Source organism: Rhea pennata, chromosome 16 (genome assembly GCF_028389875.1).
Source record: "Rhea pennata isolate bPtePen1 chromosome 16, bPtePen1.pri, whole genome shotgun sequence".
In the NCBI taxonomy this organism is placed as follows: Eukaryota; Metazoa; Chordata; class Aves; order Rheiformes; family Rheidae; genus Rhea; species Rhea pennata.
Genome location: NC_084678.1, coordinates 10,801,101 through 10,826,128, shown reverse-complemented (window position 1 = coordinate 10,826,128; position 25,028 = coordinate 10,801,101). Strand labels below are relative to the sequence as shown.

At 38.2% G+C, this 25,028-nt stretch overlaps 1 protein-coding gene across 5 annotated transcripts in view; it reads right to left on the bottom strand.

Annotated features, from left to right (window-relative positions):
• TSHZ2 (teashirt zinc finger homeobox 2) overlaps positions 1-25,028 on the bottom strand; it is a 222,473-nt gene that overhangs the window by 70,578 nt on the left and 126,867 nt on the right. For 3 of the 5 annotated variants that reach the window (XM_062589286.1, XM_062589289.1, XM_062589288.1), the window contains exon 2: positions 9,970-13,045. In XM_062589286.1, the coding sequence (XP_062445270.1) occupies positions 9,978-13,045 (3,068 nt within the window). In that variant the 3' untranslated portion in view covers positions 9,970-9,977. Of the gene's footprint in view, positions 1-6,270; positions 6,354-6,919; positions 13,046-25,028 lie in introns of those variants that run through there. The other 2 variants (XM_062589290.1, XM_062589285.1) reach the window with 2 other exon arrangements.

The window sequence follows — 25,028 nt, the reverse complement described above, 5'->3', positions numbered from 1 at the left end:
TTTATGGATTACAAATTTATTGACATTTGACATTTGCATCAGCTTTCACCTGATCAACAGGAGCTTTGGCTGCCAAAGGGAATTATTATGGAAGATTTCAACAGCCATGGGAATGCCAAAAAGGTCATTAAATCATATTGGAAAAACAATGTGTTCATAGAGTTCATACATTTAGTCTTGCCAGTAAATCTTCTGGTTGATACTTGGACCACCTACTGATGATACTCAAAGAGAAGGAGAAACAGAGAATCGAAGAGATGAATTAAATTAAAACCAAATGACATGAAGCCTGGCATAGTGGGATATTTAATTTTCTACTCTATGAGTCCAGAATAAGCAAAAAACAAAACAAATCAAAGCACAGTGGCTTGACTTTACCTAAGTTCAGTCCTTCCATACAGGCAGGGCTTAACTGAATAATCCTGAGTAATGTGTGCACCTCATATTATTCCATACAATTTGTATGTGGGAGGTGCAGGATTCAGAAAACATATGGCACATGGAAACAAATGACAGGTTGTACTTTTACGTGCATTTTGGTTATGCTTATCACTCTTGTTGATATTTTTTTCCACCAGGCATGAAATATGAATGTAGCTACTTTCACCCTAATCTCTTTGGAAAATATTGAGAGGTATTTGTGATTTATAGAAGAAGGCCACCACATAATTCCTGGGAGCATAGTGTTTTAAAATAACACTAATCAAATAAACAGAATTACCTCCCCCATGATCTTCTCCCTGGAAGACAGATCTGGATCTTGCACCATAGAGAACCAAGACCAATAGATTAGGGCTTCATAGGATTACAGAAGAAAGTGAATTACTGAACTGGGAAGCCCACCCACAGCCTATCAGTCTGTGGATGTCTATTCTAGTCTAGTGGTTAGCTGCACTGAAGGCTCAATCATATGCAGCTGTTTGTCTCTGAGCTAAGTGAGTATAAAAGAGATATTAAGTTCGTTCACTTCTTGTGAATGCAGGTAGGGGAGAAACAGGCAACAGTATTGTCGTATCTCAAATGGATTCTTCTGTGATATCCCTTGGGATGTCATTCAATATCCACCAAAGGCAGTATCTGTCTTTTTAATGGCCCTATAAAGAAAACAGGCAGCCACAAGGACTCAGTCCATTTAAGGATCAGTGCCAGTGTCTTGACTTGCCCTGGAAATACGTCACTGTTGCAGAGCCACTGTTGTGTCTGCAGTACTGGTATAGCATGTGGCTACCGGCTGACTGTACAAGGATCACACGAAGAACTGCAGAGGGCAGAGACAGGACTTCTGGACAGAGATTTGCTTCTAATTATTGACTTGAAATAGGAAAGACAAGTAGAGTGGTGAAACTATGTAACAGAGATAGCTACTGGCAGCTGGGTACTCAGGATACTGGTTACATACACTGGGAAGGATAATTTCAGGTGGTCTGTGACTCATGGTATAAGTTTGAGGGGCATTTAAAATATGAAGTGTTTGGGACTTTTCATTAAATGACTGTGTGAGAACAGCAATTTCACACTGAGATTTCAAGATTTCTCCAACATGAGAGGGGAAGAAAGCTTTTATCTGTACACAGAGTGTTTTAGGGGTTTATAAAAGCTGAAAGCAAACTCAGAAGTGATTAAATAGTTATATTCCTGTGCAACAGAGGAAGTAGTTTTGCCTCTTCTGAATCACTGGTCAGTGCTAATGTATACTCTGCAGTAGGGTGGCAAGTCCTGCTCCACATATAGTTGAGAGAAATCTAAATTCCAACCTGCTGATTCTAAAACTAAACTACGGTTTTGTGGGTCGCACTAATGGGAATGATTCCTTTATGGTCTGGGCTTAGCAAGTTGCAAAGAACAAGTGCAAGAACAAGGCTCAGTGCCTTTCTGACTACCAAGAGCTGATTTGTATGTCCTCTGCTTACTGCCTTAGTATGGAGTGTCTCCAGAGCTCACCCCAACTGGCATCACAGATGTGTCTGAGCTTCTGCAGCTATGAGCAAGGCCTACTGCATGTTCTCTGTAACCCTGTGAGCACAGGGACACAATCTCCTCTGGCTGAAGAAGTCCCTGAAATGTAAACATGGATGCTAATAGAATGCTCTGGTATTACAGTTCTGCCCTGTTCTTAACCTTTTACATTAGTCATGGTCAGAGATAAGATGGGCACAAATGGACTTTTGACTCAAACCTCGTATGGCTAGTGTTATATTCTTACCTCACTACTACCCAGGTTTAACAGAAGAGCAGAAAAATGTCACAAAGAAAGTCTTAGCAGTGTACAGCTGTCGGGCACATCTCCTGCTACAAAGGATTCTGCATACTTAGGGCTAGGGAATAGAATATGAACACAAAACATGGCAATCGTTCACTTATAGCTGGAGGCTACAGGCTTACCAGCACAGAGAAAGCTCAGCTCTGTGCTGGTAGTGATGCAGAGAGAGAATAACCCAACAGGAAACCAGGGAATCTCCCACAAGCACAGAAGTCTTGCAGCTCAAGGGACTACGAGGCGGAGGAGCACTATAATGCCTTGACCTTGACCAGAAGGTGCACAGCATTACTGGGAAAAGGCAGGAGAGAGAGGAACAAAAGATCAAATGGAGGTCATGGCCTTACTGATCTCTCGATTTTGGGTGAGCTTGAAAGCTGACCTTGTTTGGTTCTCCAGAGCAGCTTGAACCCATTGTTTTTTATCCCCTTCCAGAGCTCTTGAGAGGTTGTGATAATCATGGATGAGTCTGGAAGTAGAAAGGGAAACTGGAGGATGCTGAGAACACCCTGGTAAACCATATCACCATCCCTTTGCCTTTCTCTTCCTGGCTTTGATGCCTTGCAGCTGCTGCTGTGTGCATAGGGTTTCTGGGTCCAGTTACTCAGTAATAAATCAAAAAGAAACTGCTGGGGTAAGGAGGCATGGAGACTCTGAACATCTCAGTCACTCTGAGACTTGTGATCTTCTGCAGTACGAGATACCCAAATTTCCTTTCTCTGTTCTATCACTGTAGCAAAGAACCGACCAAGTAGTCCTTGTTGGCTTGAGAAAAGAGGGGACAAGGAGAAGTAGCAGTTGCCACCATACAGGCTGCTCTGTTGCTTGATCTGACACAGCTGCTAGGGGAGGGTGGAGTGGAAAGGAACAACAACATCAAAAACACTCCAGCCACCTCTCCTTTCCCTTCAAAAATGTCACTGCTGCACCCTCTACTTTCTATAAAATGTTTATCACTGTTCTTCAATTGTCTGGGACAATAAATGGTTAGAAATGAGCATACATCACCAGGAAATCTCTGCCTGCCCCTTCCCCCAAGCAGTGTCATAAAGATGTACAAATTCACATTAATAATGAAGTGCATTTCCCCGAGAAGCCACTGTGTATCTCAGGGAGAGCAGGCAAGGTGGCAGTTGCTGCAGAGTTTCCTATTAAAGAGCAGAGCAAATACTCATAAATCTGATGAGGGGCCAAAGCACATGTTAGGGCTGTCTCCCTCTTAATGGAACCTTTTCTGAAATGAAAAAAATATATATCTCAATACATTCAGGGTATTCATTAGACATGACAACCTCCTCCACTCCCCTATCCTTCCCTCCCCCACTTCTGCATGTACTGACCCCTGGATGAAGAGCTAGTGTTGAGTGCTGGAAGGGAGGGATTTTGGAGGGGAGGAGGAATCGTTTTGTTTTAATAAAGGGAATGTGCAAATTTCCTAGCATGAACAAGCACTCTCCTGTCCTCATCTCTTTCCACCTTCCTTTGCTCTAGTGAGCTTCTGCCTTTCCCTCTGGCTCTTGGTGGACCCTGGAAGAGGGCCTGTCTCCCAGACGCCCTCTTGGTTGCCCTGGCTGCTCCATGCTCCCTGCTTTGGGTCATATGTGTCCAGCTGCTGGGACTGTTGGGGGAAAGAGAGACAGCAGAGGCAATTCTGCACCTCAGAGTAGGGTCTCTATTGCAAAAGCAAATACAGGAAACCTTTCCTCTTACCTCACACCTTCAAGAGCCTGGTCAACTGATGCTTGAAAACAAGAACCTCCAGGCATAGGAAGGTGGAGGGATGGAGTATTAACCTGCTCAGCTCTCTCAGGGATCTGTAGCTTTGCTACCTGGTGCTGTGTTTTAATGTTATTGTCCTTATTCACAGTCTGCCCATTTCCTGAGCAAGACATGGACTTGGAAAAGAAACACCACCACATTTATTAGTTCGTTTCTCCAGAATAGGCTCTGTGCTGCATGTTGCTTGTTCTAGCTCATTCTTCTTCTTCCTAGCAGGGTTCTGAGTCAGATATGTACTGGTGTTAAGACATGTGTGACTACACAGATGTGTGACAATGAGCATAAAGGCCTGATCCTTCTCCAGCCAATGAACTGTGCCTAGATGCACAAACAAGTCAAATTCTGAACTGAGAAGATGGGAAGAGAGGACAGAACACAGCCTGAAGACTACAGCTTAATAATCATGAATTATCTGTTCATTATCCCAATAAATAGTGAAAAATCTCTTCCTCCTTTCCTCCTCCCATAAAGTCATATCTATAATTTTCCTCATTTTCCATCTGTGCTCCACGATAGTTTCAGAGAGTGATCACCTGGCTAAATTATTTTTACTGAAAGGTGCTTTTGAGGGCTGGATGCTGCTCATGTCTTTTCCTTTTGTTATTGATCTTTGCTATTTAATTGCTGAGGTATAAAATAAATAAGACTCAGGTACCCTTCCTTTGAAATTTCACTGGATAAAAATGTTCTGCTATAGATTATGAAGGCTGTACCATTTAATAATATCAGACATAGTAAAGAGAAGGCAAGATTTTGATATCCTTATGAATACTGAATGCTTGAGTAGGTAGGTGCTACTCAAGGTCAGTCAAAATCCAGTTAAAATACTTAAAAGTTGCTGTTTCTTTGTAAGCATAAGAGTTTTTGCCTTTGGGGGGCAAGAACTGTCTTTTACAGTTACAGTATGATTATAGTACATTACAGTATGGTTATACACAGCCTAGGAACAATATGGGTTGACCTAGCAGGGTAGATGCACTAATGCAATGTGAAATAACACCAATCTTAATGCAATTTGTAGTATTCATAAAAAGCAAGGAAATCTGCACTGATATATCAGTGCTGACACCCACTGATGACACCTGGTCTGACCCTCCTCTCAGGGAAGCCAAGAACATACTATTTACTGGTTTTAGCAGAACAAGATCTGGATTGAAAACACTTTCCCTAGGAAAAATTTGAAGATTTAAAAATGCCAAAATTAAAAAAGTCCTGATCTATTGCTTTGTGGAAATAATGAGAAATTTCAAAGGATTGGCGGACTGAGACTTGACTAGAACAGAAGGGTAACTTTTCATGGCTAGAGCTAGTCCCTGGCTGAGCATAGACTTTGCTGCCCTCCAGCACAGCTGAGAGGCCAAGTTAATTGCTCTTCCTCTATTTCATCTTCTCTCCTTCTTGGTGCTCAGCAATTTTACCCAGTTTATTCCAATAAAAATCATTTAGAAAATGGGGCATTCCTACAGATTTTTTTTTTACTACTGACAAGCCAGCAGTTTCCAACAAGACGTTGCCAGAAAACTCGTATTTAAATTCAATTACTGTCTTCATTGCAATGAACCCTCTCTTTCTGGCTGATAACTTGGTAAGCAGAAGTCTCTGATAGTTCTTTTGGTAAAATCTGCTTACAGAATCATGCCTGATTCTTCTGAAAGGGTCTCGGTCTGTCATGTAAAGAAGAAGTGAAAGATGAAGACCAACTTAAATTCTTTAACCTCTGGTTTTGGACAAGTAGTTTACACAACTGGGCTTGCCCATGTAACACCAATATTGGTTAATAGTTCAACATGACGTTCAGAATAGCTCCTACTGTTTTGGAGGGGATGAGAAAATAAAATTCACAGAAAAAAAAATCTTCTATTTTGGTATACTTAACACATACAGTTATCTACGTGTCCTATATATCATTTAACAAATTGCTTTGCAATTCTTACAGGGTGTGGTATAATGACTGATTTAAAATCACTGCATTGCTTAAACTGCATTGTTCTTCATCAAGTTGAGTCATTTTTATGTGAAGTGTCAAGCTCTCTAACAAATAACTGCTGCCAGACAAATCAAGTTCCTCATCTTAAAGCTACGGCTAAATAGTTTATAGCTTTAATCTGCTCACTGAGGTGTGCAGTCTATGACAGTAATTATAAATGCAAGGAGAAATTATAGCTGAATGCTTTAACTGCATTAGGAGCCATTTGATGAACAATCATGATTGCCTGCTCATTTTCAACAATAGAGGGCAAGTTAGTGTCAGTGCATTAGAGGATTTTCAGTTCTGCTCTGCTCTTTCTTCCATTTACCACAGAATGTCAGTTGTCTCCTATAAAGCAGAAAAAAAGCACTGTAGAAGCTTTAAACTTGATGGTTAAAAAAAGACAAAGGAGGAAACAGAGAGAAAAACTGTTTATCATTATGACTCATTTTTTTGTTTTGCAGCAGCCTTACTTTCAAATTAGTTCATTTCAGGTAGTTGCTTGTTTACTTATCAGGGTCTTTTGAAAAAGAAATCTCCCCAACCAAGTTGGTAAATTTAACTCTACAAAAACTTATTTTATTAAAAAGTTGTAGATAAGACCATAGAGAGCCTCAGTGACTGATCAGTTTACAGCCCATCTTATCACTTGTCTTTAAAATAGAAATATAATTCTGTTTTTTTTTTAGGATAACAAAATTTTCTAATTTAGTTGAAACACTGAACAAATGGTTTTCAAAGGTATAAGTTGACATACAAATTAGCTCTAATTAAATCCATGTTCCCTAATGTTCATGGGTTTTCTTTGAAGAATAGCAATAAAAACAAATTTGAAATGGGTTAAATGAAAGAGAATAGAGACATCTGATCATGGTATATTACACATAATTTTACATTATATTACCAAGCCCATATCAGTTGGAAAAATTCAAGAAAACAGCAAAGATGAATATAAAACACATATGTATGTCTTTACATTTCACAAGAATTCATAGCAAATTCTTATAAACAGCCTCACAAAGGTCTTAAAAAATCCATATACATAACACATTTTTCCTATAGTACTAATCCAGATCATTCATTTATATTTTTAATGATTTTTACCATTTTCCAAATATGACTTCTTAACAGGAGCTTTCATTGCAATAAAGAATGTATTTTATGTATGTTAGACTTCAAATCTTTTTTCCACTATGTTATTTCTGTTTATTTTCATACATTTTTCTATTTTTATTTTTGTTTTGCTACAATATTGCATAGAATAAGTAAATGCAGATCTATTTGTGTATTTTAAGAGTCTCGGTATACTTTATATTTCCTGTTTCTAAATACTTTGCTCTCCTCTATGTGATTATTCAAATGTATACTGAATCTTAAAAATAACATGATAAGAATAAGTAAATTCTGAAAATCCCTGTTATTTGATTTAGTCTCCTTCCAGATCTCAGGAAGAAACCCATATGAATAAACTCTGGCCTCGATACTTCTAACAGTCAGAACTCAGGTAAGCTTACAGCTCCAAAACTGTAATAAAATCTTTACAATGCTATCCAAAATACCCCATCATTTCATACAATTTGTGCTATCATGCATACCAACTGAAATTACAGTTCCAGATAACAGTGCTATCACTCTGTCATCGCAATTTAAATATATTTTTCAAAGGTAAGACACAACCTGCATCCTGATATAAATTAGAAATGGATGAGTATTAAGAGAAGAGCAATTTCTGGGTACCCAAAGGCAGGTAGGACAGTACCTTATTTATGTAGTTACATATCACCTGAATAATATCAGCAATGTGTCTGTGTAGGTTATTACAACATAGAAACCACTCTGTTCCTCGGGGATTTTTTCTTTGTATTTGTTCCGAAATCCCAAGGAACTGTATCATGTTTATAAAGGTGGGTGTTTGGTTTGCATCTTAATAATAACACAGTGCTTTTCATACCAAACCTGAAACATTTGTCAGGTATTAAGCCACAAATATGCCAAAATAACTGTTACATTAATATATTTGGCAGATAGCTTTTGTTTGATACTACCCAAATTATTGGTTTGCTCTCGTATCTCTTGTGTGAAAACTATGAATGTCAGAGTTTTAATAATCATTAACTGGTGTAGAAGAAAGGCAGTATAGTATACTTTTTCCTCAACCAATCACTTGTAATTTTCTGACATTTTGGCAGGTATATTGATTCTGAATGGCTATAAAATAGGTAGGTGGCAAATTAGTTATATTAGACAAAACAAAGAACATTTTTTCATCCTTTTTATAGTGAGTTCTAAAACTGGGTTAAAAATGCCAAAATAAAACATAAGGGTATTAGCACTATTTAAAATAAACTCCCTTTGAGTTATACTGAATTTTGCTGCATAACATATACAGAAAGGGTAAATCCAGTCAAATACAGACAACTTATACAAGATGTATTCAAAACTTAAATCTTACTGAACTTGAATACTGATGTTATACTCTACAGTAAGAGCTTCTGTTGTCCATCCTAAAGTAACCCTTTGATTAGTCATTTAAATTGCTCAAAAGTAGTCTTTTTAATGGGGCTTAAGTGATGCATAGTCCATGTGCGGCCTTGTAAACAGAAAGTGTTTCTTAAAGCTTCATGAATATTTGCAGCAAACAAATGTGAAATTTTCACACAAACGGGTATTCAACTCAAAGTGCTTGCAGCCTCAATTAGCAGAGAATAGCCACAATAGCAGGTGGCCTAAGTAACAACTCACAACACATCTTTAATTTTGACTATGTCTGATGAATTCATTTGCCAAATGTTATTCAAGTAATGAAACACTGGAGAAAAGCTGAATCTGCCCATGCTTATTCAGTGAGCAGAAACGGAGCCTGAATTTGCTGCAGAAATTGCTGGGGACGATTAACAGAACCTTGATGGTAATAAACATGTTAGAATAGGCAACTTCTCTTTGGACTTTTAGTTGATGTAACACGTGTTTATTTAAAGCAAGACAGTTCAAGTTTGTGAGTTAAATAAAATTAAAAATGCAAAAACTGTGCATCATATGAAGAATACATTACATGTCATTAACATTGGTTGTGGCATTACTTCATTTGGTGTCTCTTTCAGCAAAAACATAGCAACATTAATGTAGAACTATCCTATTACCAGGTCATTGAAATATTAAGCGTGTAAAAAAATCTAGCTGCTCCCTTAATTAAGCCTAAAAAAATCCAGGTTATAGTGAAACTTTCACTGAAGTTAGTCATGTTTATATGTTGATGGGAGTGCCAGTCAATCTCAAACAAAATATAATCAAACATTGTCAAGAATAAAAAAGCATTGAGCAGAGATAAAGGTTAGGATAAAATGATGCAACCAAAAAGGCCACTCACGTCAGAACTAAGGGGAGTTATTAAAGTATGTCACAAAATTGAGTATCCAAACAGCACCAAAAGAATAGCAGAACTGCTAGGCAAAAGCTTTTCAGAGTTATTAGTAGATTTTTCAGGCTTGGTTTTAAACTATGGATTAATTAAGATTTTGCTAAATTCTATCTGAATTGTCTTTTTTTTTCCCACCAAAATCAGATTTTCTGGGAGAGAGGTAAGCAGTTCTTTGGTGCTCAGTACTTTTTCCTGATTTTTGTATTCGCATTGCAAAGAGTAGCATTTAGTTGCACTCCACATTGAACTGCCTAGGATGTGAATCAATTAGCTCTTAGAAACAGAGAAGAGAGTGAGAACTGGGAAAACAGCTATGTTGAAATGAGTAATAAGAAGCAACTTTTCTATATAGGGCAATGGAGCTAAGCATTTATCGAGCTCTCTTCTTGAAAACATTATAAAATGGATATGTACATGTAATTAGACTAATGAAGCAGCAGTACATTATACATTTTATAGCGTTTTCCTACATTTAAAAAAAATACAAATGTCTTAAGAGTCCTCCTTAAAATGATGAAATTAAAACTCACTATAGAGCATGCATACCTTAAGAGTTATTCTTCATCCACTTCTGCTACAAATTGTGAATGGTGTTCTGGTGACTTGCTGTGTGTTTTGCTTAGATGAAGTTTTACTGCGTGTTTGCTCGCAAATGTCCGACAGCACAACTTACATTTGAACTTAGAGTCTGTGTCCTCTTCTCCAGCTATTGTTTCAGGAGATCTTTGAACTGAAACTCTGGAGATTTCTTGCTCTACCTTGGTTTGCTGCTCCACAGCCAGCCTGTTCATGTCTTTCATTTGGAAACCTAGGTGAGATTCTAAGTGGCTAATGTAAGTAGATGGTGTTCGAAACTGAGATGCACAGTCACTGCAATAAAAGATTGGATGCCCTTTGTCCATGTTTTTCAAAAACTTTGTTCCTCCAGTTTTCCTAAGTTGGTACTTGACATTTGCCAACCAATGGCTGATGGTGGTCATCGACAGTCCAGTAAATTTTGAAATCTGCATGCGCTCTTGTGGGCCTAGATCTGATAATAAATATTTACCTTCAGAAGTCTGGAAGAGACTGGAAGCAAACTGAGCCTGCAAAATGAGAAGATGCTGAGGGTTCCAGTTTGACTGTCTGCCCTTCCTTTTATGCAGTGTAGAGACCTCTGTTGAGACATCCTCAAAGCGTCGGACATCTATTTCTAATTTCATAGATTGGATCCTTGAAGATGCAGCAGGTTTTGGCGTGGTAGCTTTGGGAAGAACTTTTACCATGTCAGCAATGTCAGAAAGAGCATGTTTCTGAGGTGGAGAAGTACAAGATTGTGCTTGAGCTGACTCAGCTTTCTTGCCTTTAGATTTGGTCAGGTCAATAGGCTGATCATTGTTTTCAAACAAATAGTGCCTGGATACACTTGCAGGCTTTGGTGGGGTTGGAGCAGGAGATAAGACTGGCTTCTCCATTATATTTAAATTAGGTTTGTGGAACACAGAAATTGTGCTAGAGCTGGGGCTGGAGTTGGATTGGGGCCGTAAAGGTTCAGTGGCTTTGCCCAAGTGATTATTCAGTACTGACTGGAGGGCACTAAGTGGGTTGACACAAGGCAGTTCAGAAGAATGGTTGGCAGCGCAACCATTACTAAGAGAAGCTGCTGTTGGTTCCTTGAGGACTGGTTTTTCTTTTCCACTGTCTTCTTTTATTTTGTCTTCTTCTTTCAAGGGACACGGTTCTGTCTTTTTTGGCTCTACAGAAGCTTCACATTTGAGGAGAGGTTCTCTTTCATTCTGACACAGTGGGGCAGGTTCTGCTTGGATGCCCTCTTTAGCATAGTCCTTTTGTACATCTTCCTTGTCATCAGTTTCCTTCTTCACTTGAGTGCACTGGGCCACATTTGCTGATATAGGGACAAGAGGCATGACCTTCCACTTTGGAGCTATGGGCCTCAATTTATTGGTGATTGTTGGCCTGATTTGCAGCACTTGGGAACCCACAGGCAAAGACGGCTTAGCTCCTTCTGAAAGCTGATAAGCTGCATGGATACTAGGATATGCACTCCAGCTAGGAGCTCCATTTTGAGCTTTATTGATGGCTGTTGTGACAGTGTTCTCTAATGACTTTAAAATATCCCCACCACCCTTTGAACCATCTTCTAAATCTTCTTCTCTGAGGTACTGGTATTTCATCGTAGGATCTAGTGGTTTTTGAAGTGTATCTTCATACTCTTCAGTTTTCACCACTTTCTCATCTTTGTTTGTATCGTCAGTCTTATCTTTTTTAGTTTCTTTTTTTAGTTCAGAGGTGGGAGCTATGCATTCTGAAGATGATTTACTGGTTGTCTTTGAAACCAGGCTGTCATTGGCTGGTGCTTCAGACAGTGATTGCATCTTTTCCACAGCTAAAGGATCCAGAACGAGTTGCTTTCCTTTTTTTGAAGCTGAACTTGTGACTTTCAAGAAATGGCCAGTGACCATCATATGAGTAGTAAGCTGCTGCAAGGTGTCATGTGAGCTTCCACATTCCATACACTTCAAAATCTGAGATTTACAGGCCTCAAATTGCCATGTATAGCTGGCGCCATTTTGATAGCCATAGCGGTTGTTAGATGATAACTGCATGTTTGCATTCTTCTGAGGAGAAAAAGTATCTGAGAAAGACCCTGTTGTGGAATCGGGGGAACAAGGCCTGTTAACATCAAACACACGTTTCTTTGCTGGAGTGACCATTTTTGAAGAAATGGTTGGTACCGGCTCCTTCAAAGGCACTTTTTGGTAATGTTTTGTTTTTATCATATGAACACTCAGATCTTGAAGGGAATCAAAAGAGTCACCACAGAACATACATTTCAGAACTTTTTGTGCATCTTCCTTGTCCATGTCCTGGAAAGCCCTTTTTCGGGGCTTTGAGTAGCTGGTAGGTCTGTGCTTGTCCTTTTTATGGTTGTCATCTTGGTAATGACCTGTTTCATTCATATGAACCGTTAGTTCCACCAAAGTGTCATAGGCAGCACTGCACTGCCTGCACCTAAACCTGCTAGCACCAGTGAATACAGCTCCACACATTTTGCTGCTCTGCCTGTAGAGCTGGACTGAACTGAACAGGTTAGGTTTCGAGACAGGTCTGGAAGGTAAATTCTGTTGTAAGCTTTTTGACAATGCATCTTGGTGCCAATCAAAATCAGCTTTGTTACCTCCATTTCTGTTGTCACAACTCCTCTTTTCCGAGTTAGACAACTTGAAACCAAGCCCTAAGCCTGTCCAATAAGAGTCTGACAGTATATTGGCATAGACTGCTGTCATTTTATCCATGCAATCATGTGCTTCATTCTGGCCTTTGGGATGGGCACCGGTTTTTGGATCCTGTGGTTCTCTAGAGCAAATGCTTTTAATATCTGTCACATGGTCACTACCATCACTCAGTAGTGATTCATTTTCTGCATCCTGATTAGATATATGACTGACTGGAGAATTCTGGTAACTAAAGTTCCCTTTTTGCTCAGGTCCCAGTTCATGCTCCTCATCTGTACCAGTGTCATTGCTGCCCTGAAGTTGAGCACTTGAATTGTTGTCATCATCATCTTCTTCCTCCTCCTTTATATCTTCCTCTTCCTTTAAATCTTCCTCTTGGACATAACCTGAAATGTAATGTCAATATATGAAATAACATGTTAAGGGAGAATACTACAGTTTGACATTTCTAATTTCACTATATGCTTTCCTTACTGGACTTTGCTTTAATATACAACTTTATTGTCTGTTAGTACTAGAAGTGAAAAAAAAGCCAAATGATGTCTCTTTTTGTGGCAGTTGCTGCATTTTATTGGCAGATGATCATAATTCTTTATAACTGCCAGAGATTCTGAGTTAATAATTTTCCTGTCATAGGAGTATAAATCTAACTGTCCTGGATTGGGACAGTTGGAAAATTTGTATACAAGAATTTTTAAGTTTATACTAAAAGCTTCAATTCTATCAAATTGTTTTGAGCCTCAGTGAAAGAAAGGGTAGAATTGGCAAGGAACAGAAGAAAAATAACTGCCATAATCTTTCTGGTTCATAGAATCATCTAGGTACAGCAATCTTTTGCCATTTGATCACCTAAAAAAGCACTTTAGAATCTACACAAATAATTTATATGTCAAAATACAACATCTGAAAGAGCTAATAGGCTTAAGTGGAACTCTTTTGTTTGTAAAAGTAATATACTGTATATCATAAAGCAAATAGTGCTTTGATAAAAAAAAATACGTATATTTCATGGCAAGAACCCTGGAAATTACAGAAGAGTATTGGGATGTAACAGAGGGACACCAAAGTTAACTGTAAAACCAAAAAAGTAGAACAAGTCCAGAGTAATTTTCTTTGACGAATGAACTATTTAATTAATAAGATGAACTTGATACTGGAAGAGTTGTAAATTTTAAAATTAATTAAGGAATTCAGTTATTTTTTCTTCTGGCTCTAGATCAGCAGTAATTCCACTCAAATTACAGGAGATAATCTGGTTAAAAACAGATTGAAGGGTGGGAGAAAAGGATTCTTAAGGGTGAACTAGTACTGTTACAGTCAGTGGCTAAATTTCCATCGATTCACCAGAGTCAAGAATTCACTCTCAGACTCCCACAAGAAGTGACAGAATAGAACAAGTAATTCAGATATGTTTTCACAAAACCCCAGTGTAATTTTTTAACAGCTATTGCAAAGCTATTATGTACCATGCAAGTAGACACTGAAACAATTCACTTTTATTGACAGCCGCTCATCAAAACTGAATGTTGATTTCAGAAATGCAGGTCTTCATATGAGATACATTTACATGCCCTGTCAGTCAGGAGCAAACCAAGTACTGCTAACCCTTGTGACTGCACAGCAGTCGCAGAAATACTTTGCTGTATTTTCTAAGACCTCACTTCTTGTGTCAGATAATTATGTCAAACAAAAAAAAACCCACCTCAAAATCAAAGCTGTCACTAAAAGTAACCGTGTGAAAATAAAATAGAACTCTTCTACTCGTAACTGTGAAGTAGAGCTTGAAAACACAGCAATAAAAGCTTGGAAAGCACAAGGTAAGTAAGCCTAAAAGTGTTATTTATTTAAAATCCAGTTCCTTTCCATCTTCTGATAAAAGCTCATTTTTCTGAGGACCTGGCTCATTTTGCCCTCTTGAATTTGGTATTCCTGCACAAATGATACCCTTTTAACTAATGAAAAGGGATGGAGAGGAAGGCAGAAGCATTTTGATTAACATATGGACAAAGCCTTCTCTGATTTTTTCAGATACATGCTTCAATTTTTCAATCCATTTCAATCCATTTCCACGTAAGGAGAAATGATCAGAGGAGAGTACCTCACCTCTCATAACAAGTATTTACCATCAGGCCAAAGAAATGAACCAGAACTTGAGAAACAGTTTCCTTGAATGAACTTGAAGTGTAAACACAGGGAAATGAGGACTGTCTGCAACTGTACTACAAAATCCATGCGAGTCTCCTTGCCATTCCCATGGCTGTGGGATAACCATGGACTGCACTGGCCTTGGAGCTGTGCTTGATTTACTGCAGGGATGATACCTGGCTTCACAACCAGAGGTAAAGTTAACAGTAATGTTGAGTGAATGGCCTGGGCACTATTTTAGCAGGATAAAATAATGATCATGTAGTGCTAGGAACATCACGCACTTCAGCAAAAGCTTTCAGCGAAGAAGGACAAAGTTCTTGTTAAATAGTGAACAAATGAGTCTTAACAGTGTGTTAGGGTACAGCAAGTAAGTAGCCCCCTTTACAGATTATCAGACTGAGGCAGGCAGCAAAAACAACACTGAGAATGAAACATATGTATTTCACCTCCCCAACTCTCTTCCCTAACGACCAGATAACGGTGTCCATGCGCCCCCTTTCTGAGTTCATAATATTTAAGGGGGACGTGGAGAATGAGAAAGGAGGCAAAAAGCTCCTACACGTCATGAACAGTAACCTTGTTAAACAACCAGCACGAACTGATGAGCAGGACTGACATTATTCTTGCGGTGTTAGAGATACTGTATAGCGTAGGTAGCAACGTTGGCCCCTTGCCAAGATGTATCACAGTGCCAAGCAGATTACACTGAGCAAAACAAAAATAAGGAGGGAATTCAGTGAAGGAAGCAGACAAAACAGACAACAAATAGCACTCACACAGTTTTGGATCATTGCAAATTTGATTCTCTATTTCTGTATGAACTCTGTGAATACTATTAACCCATTTTTCACAAGAAGGTCATTTTTTCCTTTGGAAGCTACATACTGTAGTTTCTTCCTTACAATGTTCTTTGTCCTTCTAAAAGGATTTACTAGAAGAAGCAGAAGTACCAGACAGCTGCACATCCCCCACAATACAGATAAAATTTTCTGCTTAATTAGGCATTGACATGTTTACTATAACCTTTACAGAAGAGTAACTCGTGCTGAGAAATCCTCTTTTTTCTCTTTCTTTTTTGGCTGCATTACATGCAGACACAATGTATTAAAGCGGTAAAGTAACTTATTAGAAATTTCACAAAACCATCATCAGTCAGGTCCATTATTAATAATGGCTAAGGGTTCTGGGCAGCTTTGAAAATGCGATACAACATCATATGGGGAAAACTATTTCTGTTTATTTAAATTGCTGTGGGCATTTTAAGGACAATGAAGAGTTCTCTTTAGGCAACCTAGGGGTACAGGAAATGCATGTGTCCTTCCAACAGTGCTGGAGTAAGATTTCACTATATGTAAAGCCTGATATGAACTGATGTAGCTATTTAACAGAAATAACATTAATTTGAGTGGACTTTGCATTATATATGTTTTATGTCTGAAGCCCAAACACTCACATGTTTTAAATGTAGTAATAAGAAGTACGAATTTTGCACATCACAGTGATGTTCACATAATAAATTGTTGAGTGACCTGTTCTCTTCTCACCAGTTCTCCCTCAGGCTTATTCTGACATTCCAAACCTCTGAGCTGCTCATATATAGCTATCTAATAGAAAAAGAATTAAAAAAATTCAAACTCACTGACCAGGTAAATGCTTTCTCCTTTTCTCAGCTGAGAATTTTTCCCACCAAAATTAAAAAGACCTAAACAGAGATTTAAGTTTTCAGTCCTGCAAACTGACAAACTGAAACTTTACTATCTTCAAGAACAGACAAAACCCAGGAACTTAAGAGCATTGAATGGAGGCAATTTTTGGCTTCCTCAATGAAAATATAGTATTTGGTTTTAATTCTGATTGATCCCAATATAGTGTATCTTGAAATCATGACATAACTGTGGAGAATATTATCATATGAATAGTAACCATTAGATAAAGTTCTGAAATGTTTTAACTTATTTTTTTATTTTCCTCCATAACTTTGTGGTCAGATTCATGATAACAAATTTGCTTCTCTAGGACAAGGGATGCAGTAAACAGCTGATATTGCACTTCAAAGTAGAACATTTTCTTAGATACTTCTAGTATTTTTCTGCAAAGTAATTAAAAGATAAAAAGGTCTAGCTCATGCATCTGCAAATACTCTTTTTTGAAATTATGGATCTAAAACTCCATCTACATTTATCTTGAAACCTTGACCCTACTGCGCAGGCAACACTAAGCCAGGCTCCCGGTGATGTTGAACACAGATGGACTTTCAGTCCCTCATTCTCCCACACTAACGTGTAACTTACACCACATTATACATCACTTCTGAACTTGGACTGCAGAGTGTGAATACATTTTTTTGTTTTTTGAAGTGTGCATTTTTACTGTTAACTTTTCCACCAGTGGATGCTATTTTCACTCAAACTTGCTCTCTTTTTCCACATAAAGAAACATTTCTTTATACATACATATATATATATATATATATGTATATATATATATATATACATATATATATATACTTCTTTCCAAGACTGGAAAGTTTATTTTCTGCCAAGAAAAGGGACAGTGAATCATTGTCCAGAACACCACTGCTAATCCGTGTAAAACCCATGGACCATCTGCACTTTTTCATACATATATTCCAATTTTACTTGAAATAACATCATTAGCAGAGCAATCTCACAGTACTATAAGGTGATCTTGTTTCCTTCTTGTCTGGCTTCAACTCGAGCATCTTTTCGTGTTTGGAAAAAGCTGTTCCTTTCTCTGAAATATTTCATGTGGATAATGGATAATGACCACTTCTCATTCCTTTCTCTAAAAATGTCTAAGTATGTTAGCTACCCAAAGACAAATTTTAACTTAGCTCTTTGTAGAAAGTTCATGGCTGCAGATTCATCCCAGTTTGAAAATCAGCTGAAGAGAGAAACTGGCAATTGAGAAAAAAACCCAGTCCCTACTCTACTGCATAACTCTCATATCAAAGACACTCTTGAATTCAACAGGATTAAAACCAATGGAGCACTCTGGAAATGCAATAGAGTTTTATGTAAAGAACACACAAAACAAATGAAATTATAAGAGTGAATTACATGATTTCAGAGCTTTTTAGACTATAGTAAAAATTTCTGTATCAGGGAAGTAACTTTCTGTTAAGTTCTACAACATGGAAAGAAAAGCCACAGGAAGGTTACCATTCTTACCATTAAGGGAATAGAGAATTTCTGAATCATAGGCATTGAAAAAAAGAGAACATCTATGTCATCTAGTCTGAATGTCCTGATAGCATGAGATTCACCCTAAAGTCATGGGTTTCAGGGTACTGAGAAATGGTATAGATATTCTCAAAATCTCAGAAAACGCTGAATATGCTATACTGTCTCTTTTCTCACAGGCCAGTTAATTATTTTGGATAATGGGAAATTATTTCCACTTTTTGATTCTATCACTATTTACCATTGCATCCCAATTCACTTTGCAGTTCAGTGGTGAAGTTTCAGTCATCATCCTAGTGATGCAATTTTACACCCAAGAAAACCTATAATCTCAAAGAGACTATTTTTCCTAATTTTTTTTTTTTTTTTTTTTTTTTTTTTTTTTTTTTTTTGCTTCTTAACTAGTTAGAGCAGGTGGTACAATGGCACAAATGTATATTTCTTGAAGACTAGGAAAAGAGAGACCCAGTACCCTACTACAGAAAACACAACCTCTGTGGTGATAAGCTTGCAAACCACTGCTGATCAGGAGAAAGGAAAGGCAGCTACAAGCTCCAACCGCTCCTGGAGTGGCTTCTGCCACCTCTAAACTTAAACACACAGAAACAATTCCAGGGATCCATAAACATTTATTTATATATGAAGCTGAAAAAAGCAATTTTGGGATTCCATTTTTCTGTATTCCAATTAGTTCTTCTATTATAAAATTTTCCATTAAATGTCCAATTTCCTACTGGTTCAGAAGACAAAACACTCTCTAGCTTCAGTGGGACTTTCAGCAGCACAAAGACAAAAGATGCATCTTGTATGTTATGCCTCCACAGCTACGAGTCAAGGTAAGATGATACATGCAGTGTACTGGTTTGTGAGCAACACACAAACTCTAAGCAAATCCCATAGCAAAACAGAAAAGAAAAAAAAAGACAAAAGAAGAAGAAGAAACAAACAAAAGGAGTAGTGAAAAAAGAGAGGAAAGCTGATGTAAGCCACTGGACTGGGAGTCCCAACCATAGAGGAATTACCATGGAGTTTCTTCCTGAATAACTTTCCTTAAGGACAGGCTCATTTACACAGTTGGTTATCAGACTAATAGAAAAAAGCAGCTCCAGTCAGGTGCTAGCTGTTGCAGACGAGGATTTAACTGTGCTCAGGGCCAGTGTTTCAGGTTCCTCATGGCAGGCCGCACCGCCTGAGTGAGCAATCTGCCTTCAGGTAGAAACACCGGTGTCTGCTATTTCCTACAAAGCCCTGGAACTCACCACTGCATTGTTTCAACCAGCTGAAGGCGCTTGATACTACACCAGGCAGTATTTTTGCCCAGTACGCTTCCTAGGAAAGCTGGAGCTAGTGCGCTCACCAGGACCCGCGCGACCCACCCGCACCGCCATTTTGTGAGCGCGCCCGCCCCGGCCCGGCCCCGCCCCGGCCCGCCCCGCCGCCTGGCGCGGCCCTTACCTCGCGCCGGCCGCCATTACTGCCCCTCTGCCGCTGCCCGGGGCGGCCGCGGGGCCTCGACGATGGAGGGAACACAGGAGGAGCGAATACGTTTTCTCGTTTAGCCGTTTTAATTGCGTCAGCGTGAACTGCTTTACGGAACATAAGCCCGAAACTTTTGTCTCTCTTAGCCTTGGTTCAGTTTTCTCCTGCCCCGTCTACTGTTAGGGATAGCAGCACAGTGCTATCTCACTTTCTAAATCCCAGTTTCAAATTATGTTTTCCTTCTTTCATCATTTGGGGTTCCCCTAAATGCCCATCTAAATTTCCTTAAATGATACAAGCTACCAGTCGGAATTACAAAGAAAAAAAATATATATATCTATATAATTGAAATTGTAATGAGTCTTACTAGTGTATCACTAGCACTTTGGTTCATTTGATATGAACTTTGTTTTTTTTAAAGTACCACATGGTAAGGCTTTGAAACTTCAGTTTGTAAAAAAAAAACTGTAACAGCCTTTACAGCCTTTGAAGTCACTACTGATATAACTCTGAACAGATCCATTCAAGTTCAACTAACATCAGACAAATGTTTAGTGTATCAGAGGAAGCCACAAAAGCAAGGATTTCATCAATATTTCACAACAGCCTCAGGGAAACTGTAGATTGCAATGCTGTAGGGCAGCTAATGGAATTACACACAAGGGTTTTGTACATTTAAAATAAGCAGCTACTAAAAAAATTACCCTTCAGTTTGATAGAAACTGTATAAAACTGCAGATGGGAAACAATTAAATAGCTACCAACATTTATCCATGTCAGTCTGATAGGTCATTTAATAACAGGTATTTCTTTCTTTCTCTCTTTTTTTTTTCCTGGTAGGGCAGTAATAAAGATTAACATTTATGAAAAGTAGCATAAAATACAGTACAGCCAAATGAATAATTAAAGATGGTTCTGAAGAATTTGTTTGCTATTGTATGGCCGTGAAGACTGCTCTCCAGTAATGAAATACATTTATATTAAATACAATTATAAATAGAAAGAAGCACAGGATTATGTTTATGGACACTTGCTTTTTATCCTCAAAAAGAGAAAATGTTGAATCGTTTCTATTTACTCCATGGCTTATCTAATGGACAGCATTTCTTTACAACGTATTCCTGTTGAAATGAGTTGGGCCCCGGCTTTGCATATATACAGGGGTAAACCCAAGGATAGACAAATTTAATGTAATAAACTCGTGTAAGATCAGCACTTCTGAAAGACTCTTGATCAGAGTAAAGAATTCTGCATAGGAAAACATGATATTTATTCTAAAAATAGCTCCATATAATCATATTCCTTTGCATTACTATATTCAACATGCAAAAATCTTTTAAGTACTGGCCCTTCACACAGTTGATTTTGAGTGTTTAGGTATGATCAACTACTGTGGGAAATTATTATTTCTGTTAATAAATAATGCTTGCTTAGTGCACTGAATAGCATTATGTGAGAAGTAAATTATTTGATTATTAGATTATTATTTTTAAAAGCTTCTTATTTCTTGGCCTCTGCAATTCCAAACAGACCAGCTTGGCTAGGTATGATGGAGAACCCAGTTTAATGCAGAAGAATTTAGGCTGCAATTCAAGAAAGCTCTTAAACATGTGTTAAGCTTGTCCCAACAGGGTAGGAGTTGATAGGCATCCTGCCATAGAGAGAAGTTATGGAACAATGTTGCTTCATTACCATAATTAATTAATAATTGTTTTTAATATGTAAAAAATTGCAGCCTGATTTCAGTAATATAACTAGAGATTAAATAAGCCAGCCTTGCTAGAAAATCTGACAAGAGGGCAAGGGATAGGCAATTGTCGAATGTTACAACTCCAGAAGCCACCACTGATTTCCAAGGTGGCCTCTGGCAAGTCACTTAGGGTCAGTTCAAAGCGCGGATGTTTTCACTGATAACAAGCAGTCCTTTTCATTTCAAAGGCTTAGTTTCTTTGCTTCCTACCTGCTGAACTGCAGACTGCTACGTACTGTATGTGTTTGGGAAGAGCACACTGGGAAGTCCACAACACTTACACAGTGAGCTGAAAATCTGAGGAGCTCCTTGGGTACTAAGCTTTACAATTTGTCTGTAGATACAGGCAAAATTAACAGTGTTTCTAAGATGTATTTATTAAAGCATAGAATCATGCACAGCTGAGGATGCTGAATAAAATGTAAGTTCCTTACAATAACTTGTTGACTAGACCCTGATATTATAGCTTATTTTAAAAAATATTAATATGGCTTTAAAAGTACACTATTACTATAAGATTTGTCTAAAGAGCAGTGGGCCCTTTGATTTTCCCTTTGGATACACAGCCATACTACAGTGAAATCTGCTTTAAGCCACCCTTGCCAGTAATATTCATAAATCTGTGCTGGTTACTCACAGCTGGTTAAACCATGCTTGCAACATCATTTGTCTCTTAAAATCTCTTTAGATAAGGCACATAAGTAGAAAGGGGGGGATAACGAAATATAGCTTCCTTGTCTTTTTGTTTTGTTTGGTGTTGCATTCCAGGCAATAAAAAACTGCAAATGATTTTCAAGTGTGGATTTTTACTTGCTGGGATTTCAGTGTAAAAGGGATACTAGTGAAGAATACACAGATCATCAAGTGTTTTATTTCCCTCTTTATTTTCCTTTTAGGAACACACTGTTGCAAATGCTCGTCCAAATGAATAGTCTGTTTCTTTTGTGACAAATATTATGGCCAACAAATACTGACTTTTGACCATTAGACATCCCTGCACTTATAGCCGTATAACCATCAAAGCACTAAGCCAGCATGAAGGTCATTACCCCAGCCAGCATCTTACTTTGACTAACTTCTCAGATATGTAAGCAATAAGCAGTTGCAAGAGATTGATATGATACTTTGTGAGTAATTTGGATGAACTATAACACTAACCCAGTAAAGTATTATAATTTTAAATGTGTCCAGAAAATAATTGAAATTCTGGTTTAGCTTCATCATAATGCACAGTGCTGGGTATATTTAACAGCTGACTAGTTTAGCATGAATATTGCTTTACAAATGAGGTCATACTGTTTTTAAGAAACAATATTGCTATCAAACATGTTTAGGAGGAAAAGCAAGAGATTATGAGTACACTTTTAACCTTTCTGTCTCTTTCTATATCTGTTTACTATGGTGATTTAGGTACTCAGTGTTGTTTGAAGGCAAACACAGAAGGTTCTGGCATTTAAAAGAGATCCAATAATGAGCAACTGGCAGTCAGATTCTTTCTTATTATTACTCTGTCACAAAATCTCTGTTCTACATCACTCCATCTTTGCAACACCAGTCAGAGATGAGAAAGGTCAAAACATCTCCTTCAGACATGCCGTCTACTCATGCACAGTGCCATTTCCAGTCACATACAGCAGCCAGAATTCAGCCCGCGCTGGGGAAAAGAGCAGAGTCCGTAGGTAACAGTTCATCAGGGGGATAACTTTCCTCCCTCGAGAACTGACACGACCAGGTTAAACTGGCAACACTACTCATTTTAGTCCACATCTCTTTTTTATCCCTTGCCCTTGTGCCAGAAAAAGGGATACCTACACAAGTATCCCAACAGAATATATGCAATTCATGGTATATATGGATCCACATACATAATATTGAGACAGCTCTGCCAGAGGAAGGTGATGCACAGAGTGCCTGATGCTGCTTTTCATGTTTCACTGAGGACAACAGGGAGATGGAAGCACCAGCCATGATAAGCGCCAGCCTGTGCCCCGCTAAAATGCATTTTAAAGCTGCAGTTACCTTCTTGTAAGGTCCAGCCTGAGACTGTCCCTCCTTCTCTGGGAGAGGCATGATCACAAGAGTGTTGGTGCTGACTGTGGTAGCATGAACTTTTTAAACTATTTTATCTGAAGTTCTGGGAGAATCAGAATTATTCCCTTAATAGATTAGACAAATATACTGCATTATTATTACTATTACTATTATTAATAATGTGTTAATGTACTAGCCACAACACTAATGCTAAAATTTTTTACAAACACAGAATGAAAATTTCTCCTTTTCCCTAAAGCTTCCAGTTTTGATACTCTTCAGTGCTGTCCTTTCTCTTTCCACTCACTTTGAGATGCTCTGCTATAGTCTCCTTGCAGACACGAAGGCCTGTTAATAGTGAGAATACTAATAATCAGCAGTAGTAAGATTTACTGTTGCTTCCACCCTGCAAGAAATTTGGGCAAAACAATTCAATCCATGCCAAAAGGAAAAGCTTCCAACTGGGATGGAAAATTAAAATATTTTCCAAGTATTAAGTATATTGAATTAATAGAATTTTAGAAGTCAAAAATGAAAAATTATTTAAATACAAATATTAAGTTATGTTCTTTTAAATGATGTCTCAAATGCTCCAAGGGTGGATTCAGATCCAGGGCCAGTACATAGATCATTTACAGATCATAATCACAGTCTCAGTGTTGCATTCCTGCCCTGTCCTGAGTGATAACTGAAATTTATCATATGGGACTGTGTGTAACAACAACAACAAAAATGCAGCAACAACAAGAGGCTGCAGCTGCACAGGATCAGCTTTTCCTGAATTTCAGCAAGAAGTAACAAGTATGAATTAAGGTTAAAACCGAATCCAGTAATCAGAAAGGTTGTTTAATGACAGAAACAACTTCTTCAGCATAGGTATTATGGTGTGATGACTGCTGAGATGGGGGACCTCACTGGGCACAAAAAAGCTATATATTATATGCCTTATAACTGGATTTAAGGCCTGCAGGAATCCACAAAGCAGTCCAGTAGATCAAAAATCCAGACTAAAATCCCCAAAGAGCTGAAAGAGTGGATTATCTGTCTCTATCCAACCCTGTAACAAAATAAAAAAAACTTTATACACTTTGCATTCTTCTCTTTTTTTCTGGAGCCTCAGACTTGGAAAGAGAAGCAACAGAGGGCATCTGACCTCTACCAAATTACTCATAATACTGATTTCTGAAAAATGAATCCAGCTATTGCTTCATCAGGCAAGCCAAAATATTTGTTAAAAATTAAAGTATTAAAAGATATTTATTGCTGTTTCTAGTGCTCACAAGCGTAAGTGTAGACAAGAGATTGGAAAAAAGAAGTCTAGAGAATTTTCACTCATAGTTAAACACACAAAAAGAGCAAAACTTCTCCATTTTTTAATTACCACCTCTTCCATTTGCCTTCCAGGCACCAACATGCAACAGCAATGCCACATTTCAAGCTTTACACTTCTGGAGAGCAGCAAATGTACCTGGGATGTTTATTAAGGCATCATTATATGTCTGTGTGGCATCATTTATTTTCTGTGGAAGAGACCATGCCAGGTCAAGATCAACAGTTTGAACAGACAATTCATCAGGTGGGAGCAGGTGGCAAGGGCGGTATAAGAAATCACTTGAAAAGGAGTACAAAACTGAAATGGATGGAAGTGTAAAAGTAATAAGAAAGTGATCAGTGAAACTACGAACAACGGAAGATAAATCAAATGAAACAAGTGCAGAGCAGAAATCAGACCAAGAGGATTTCTGTAAATGTGAACAG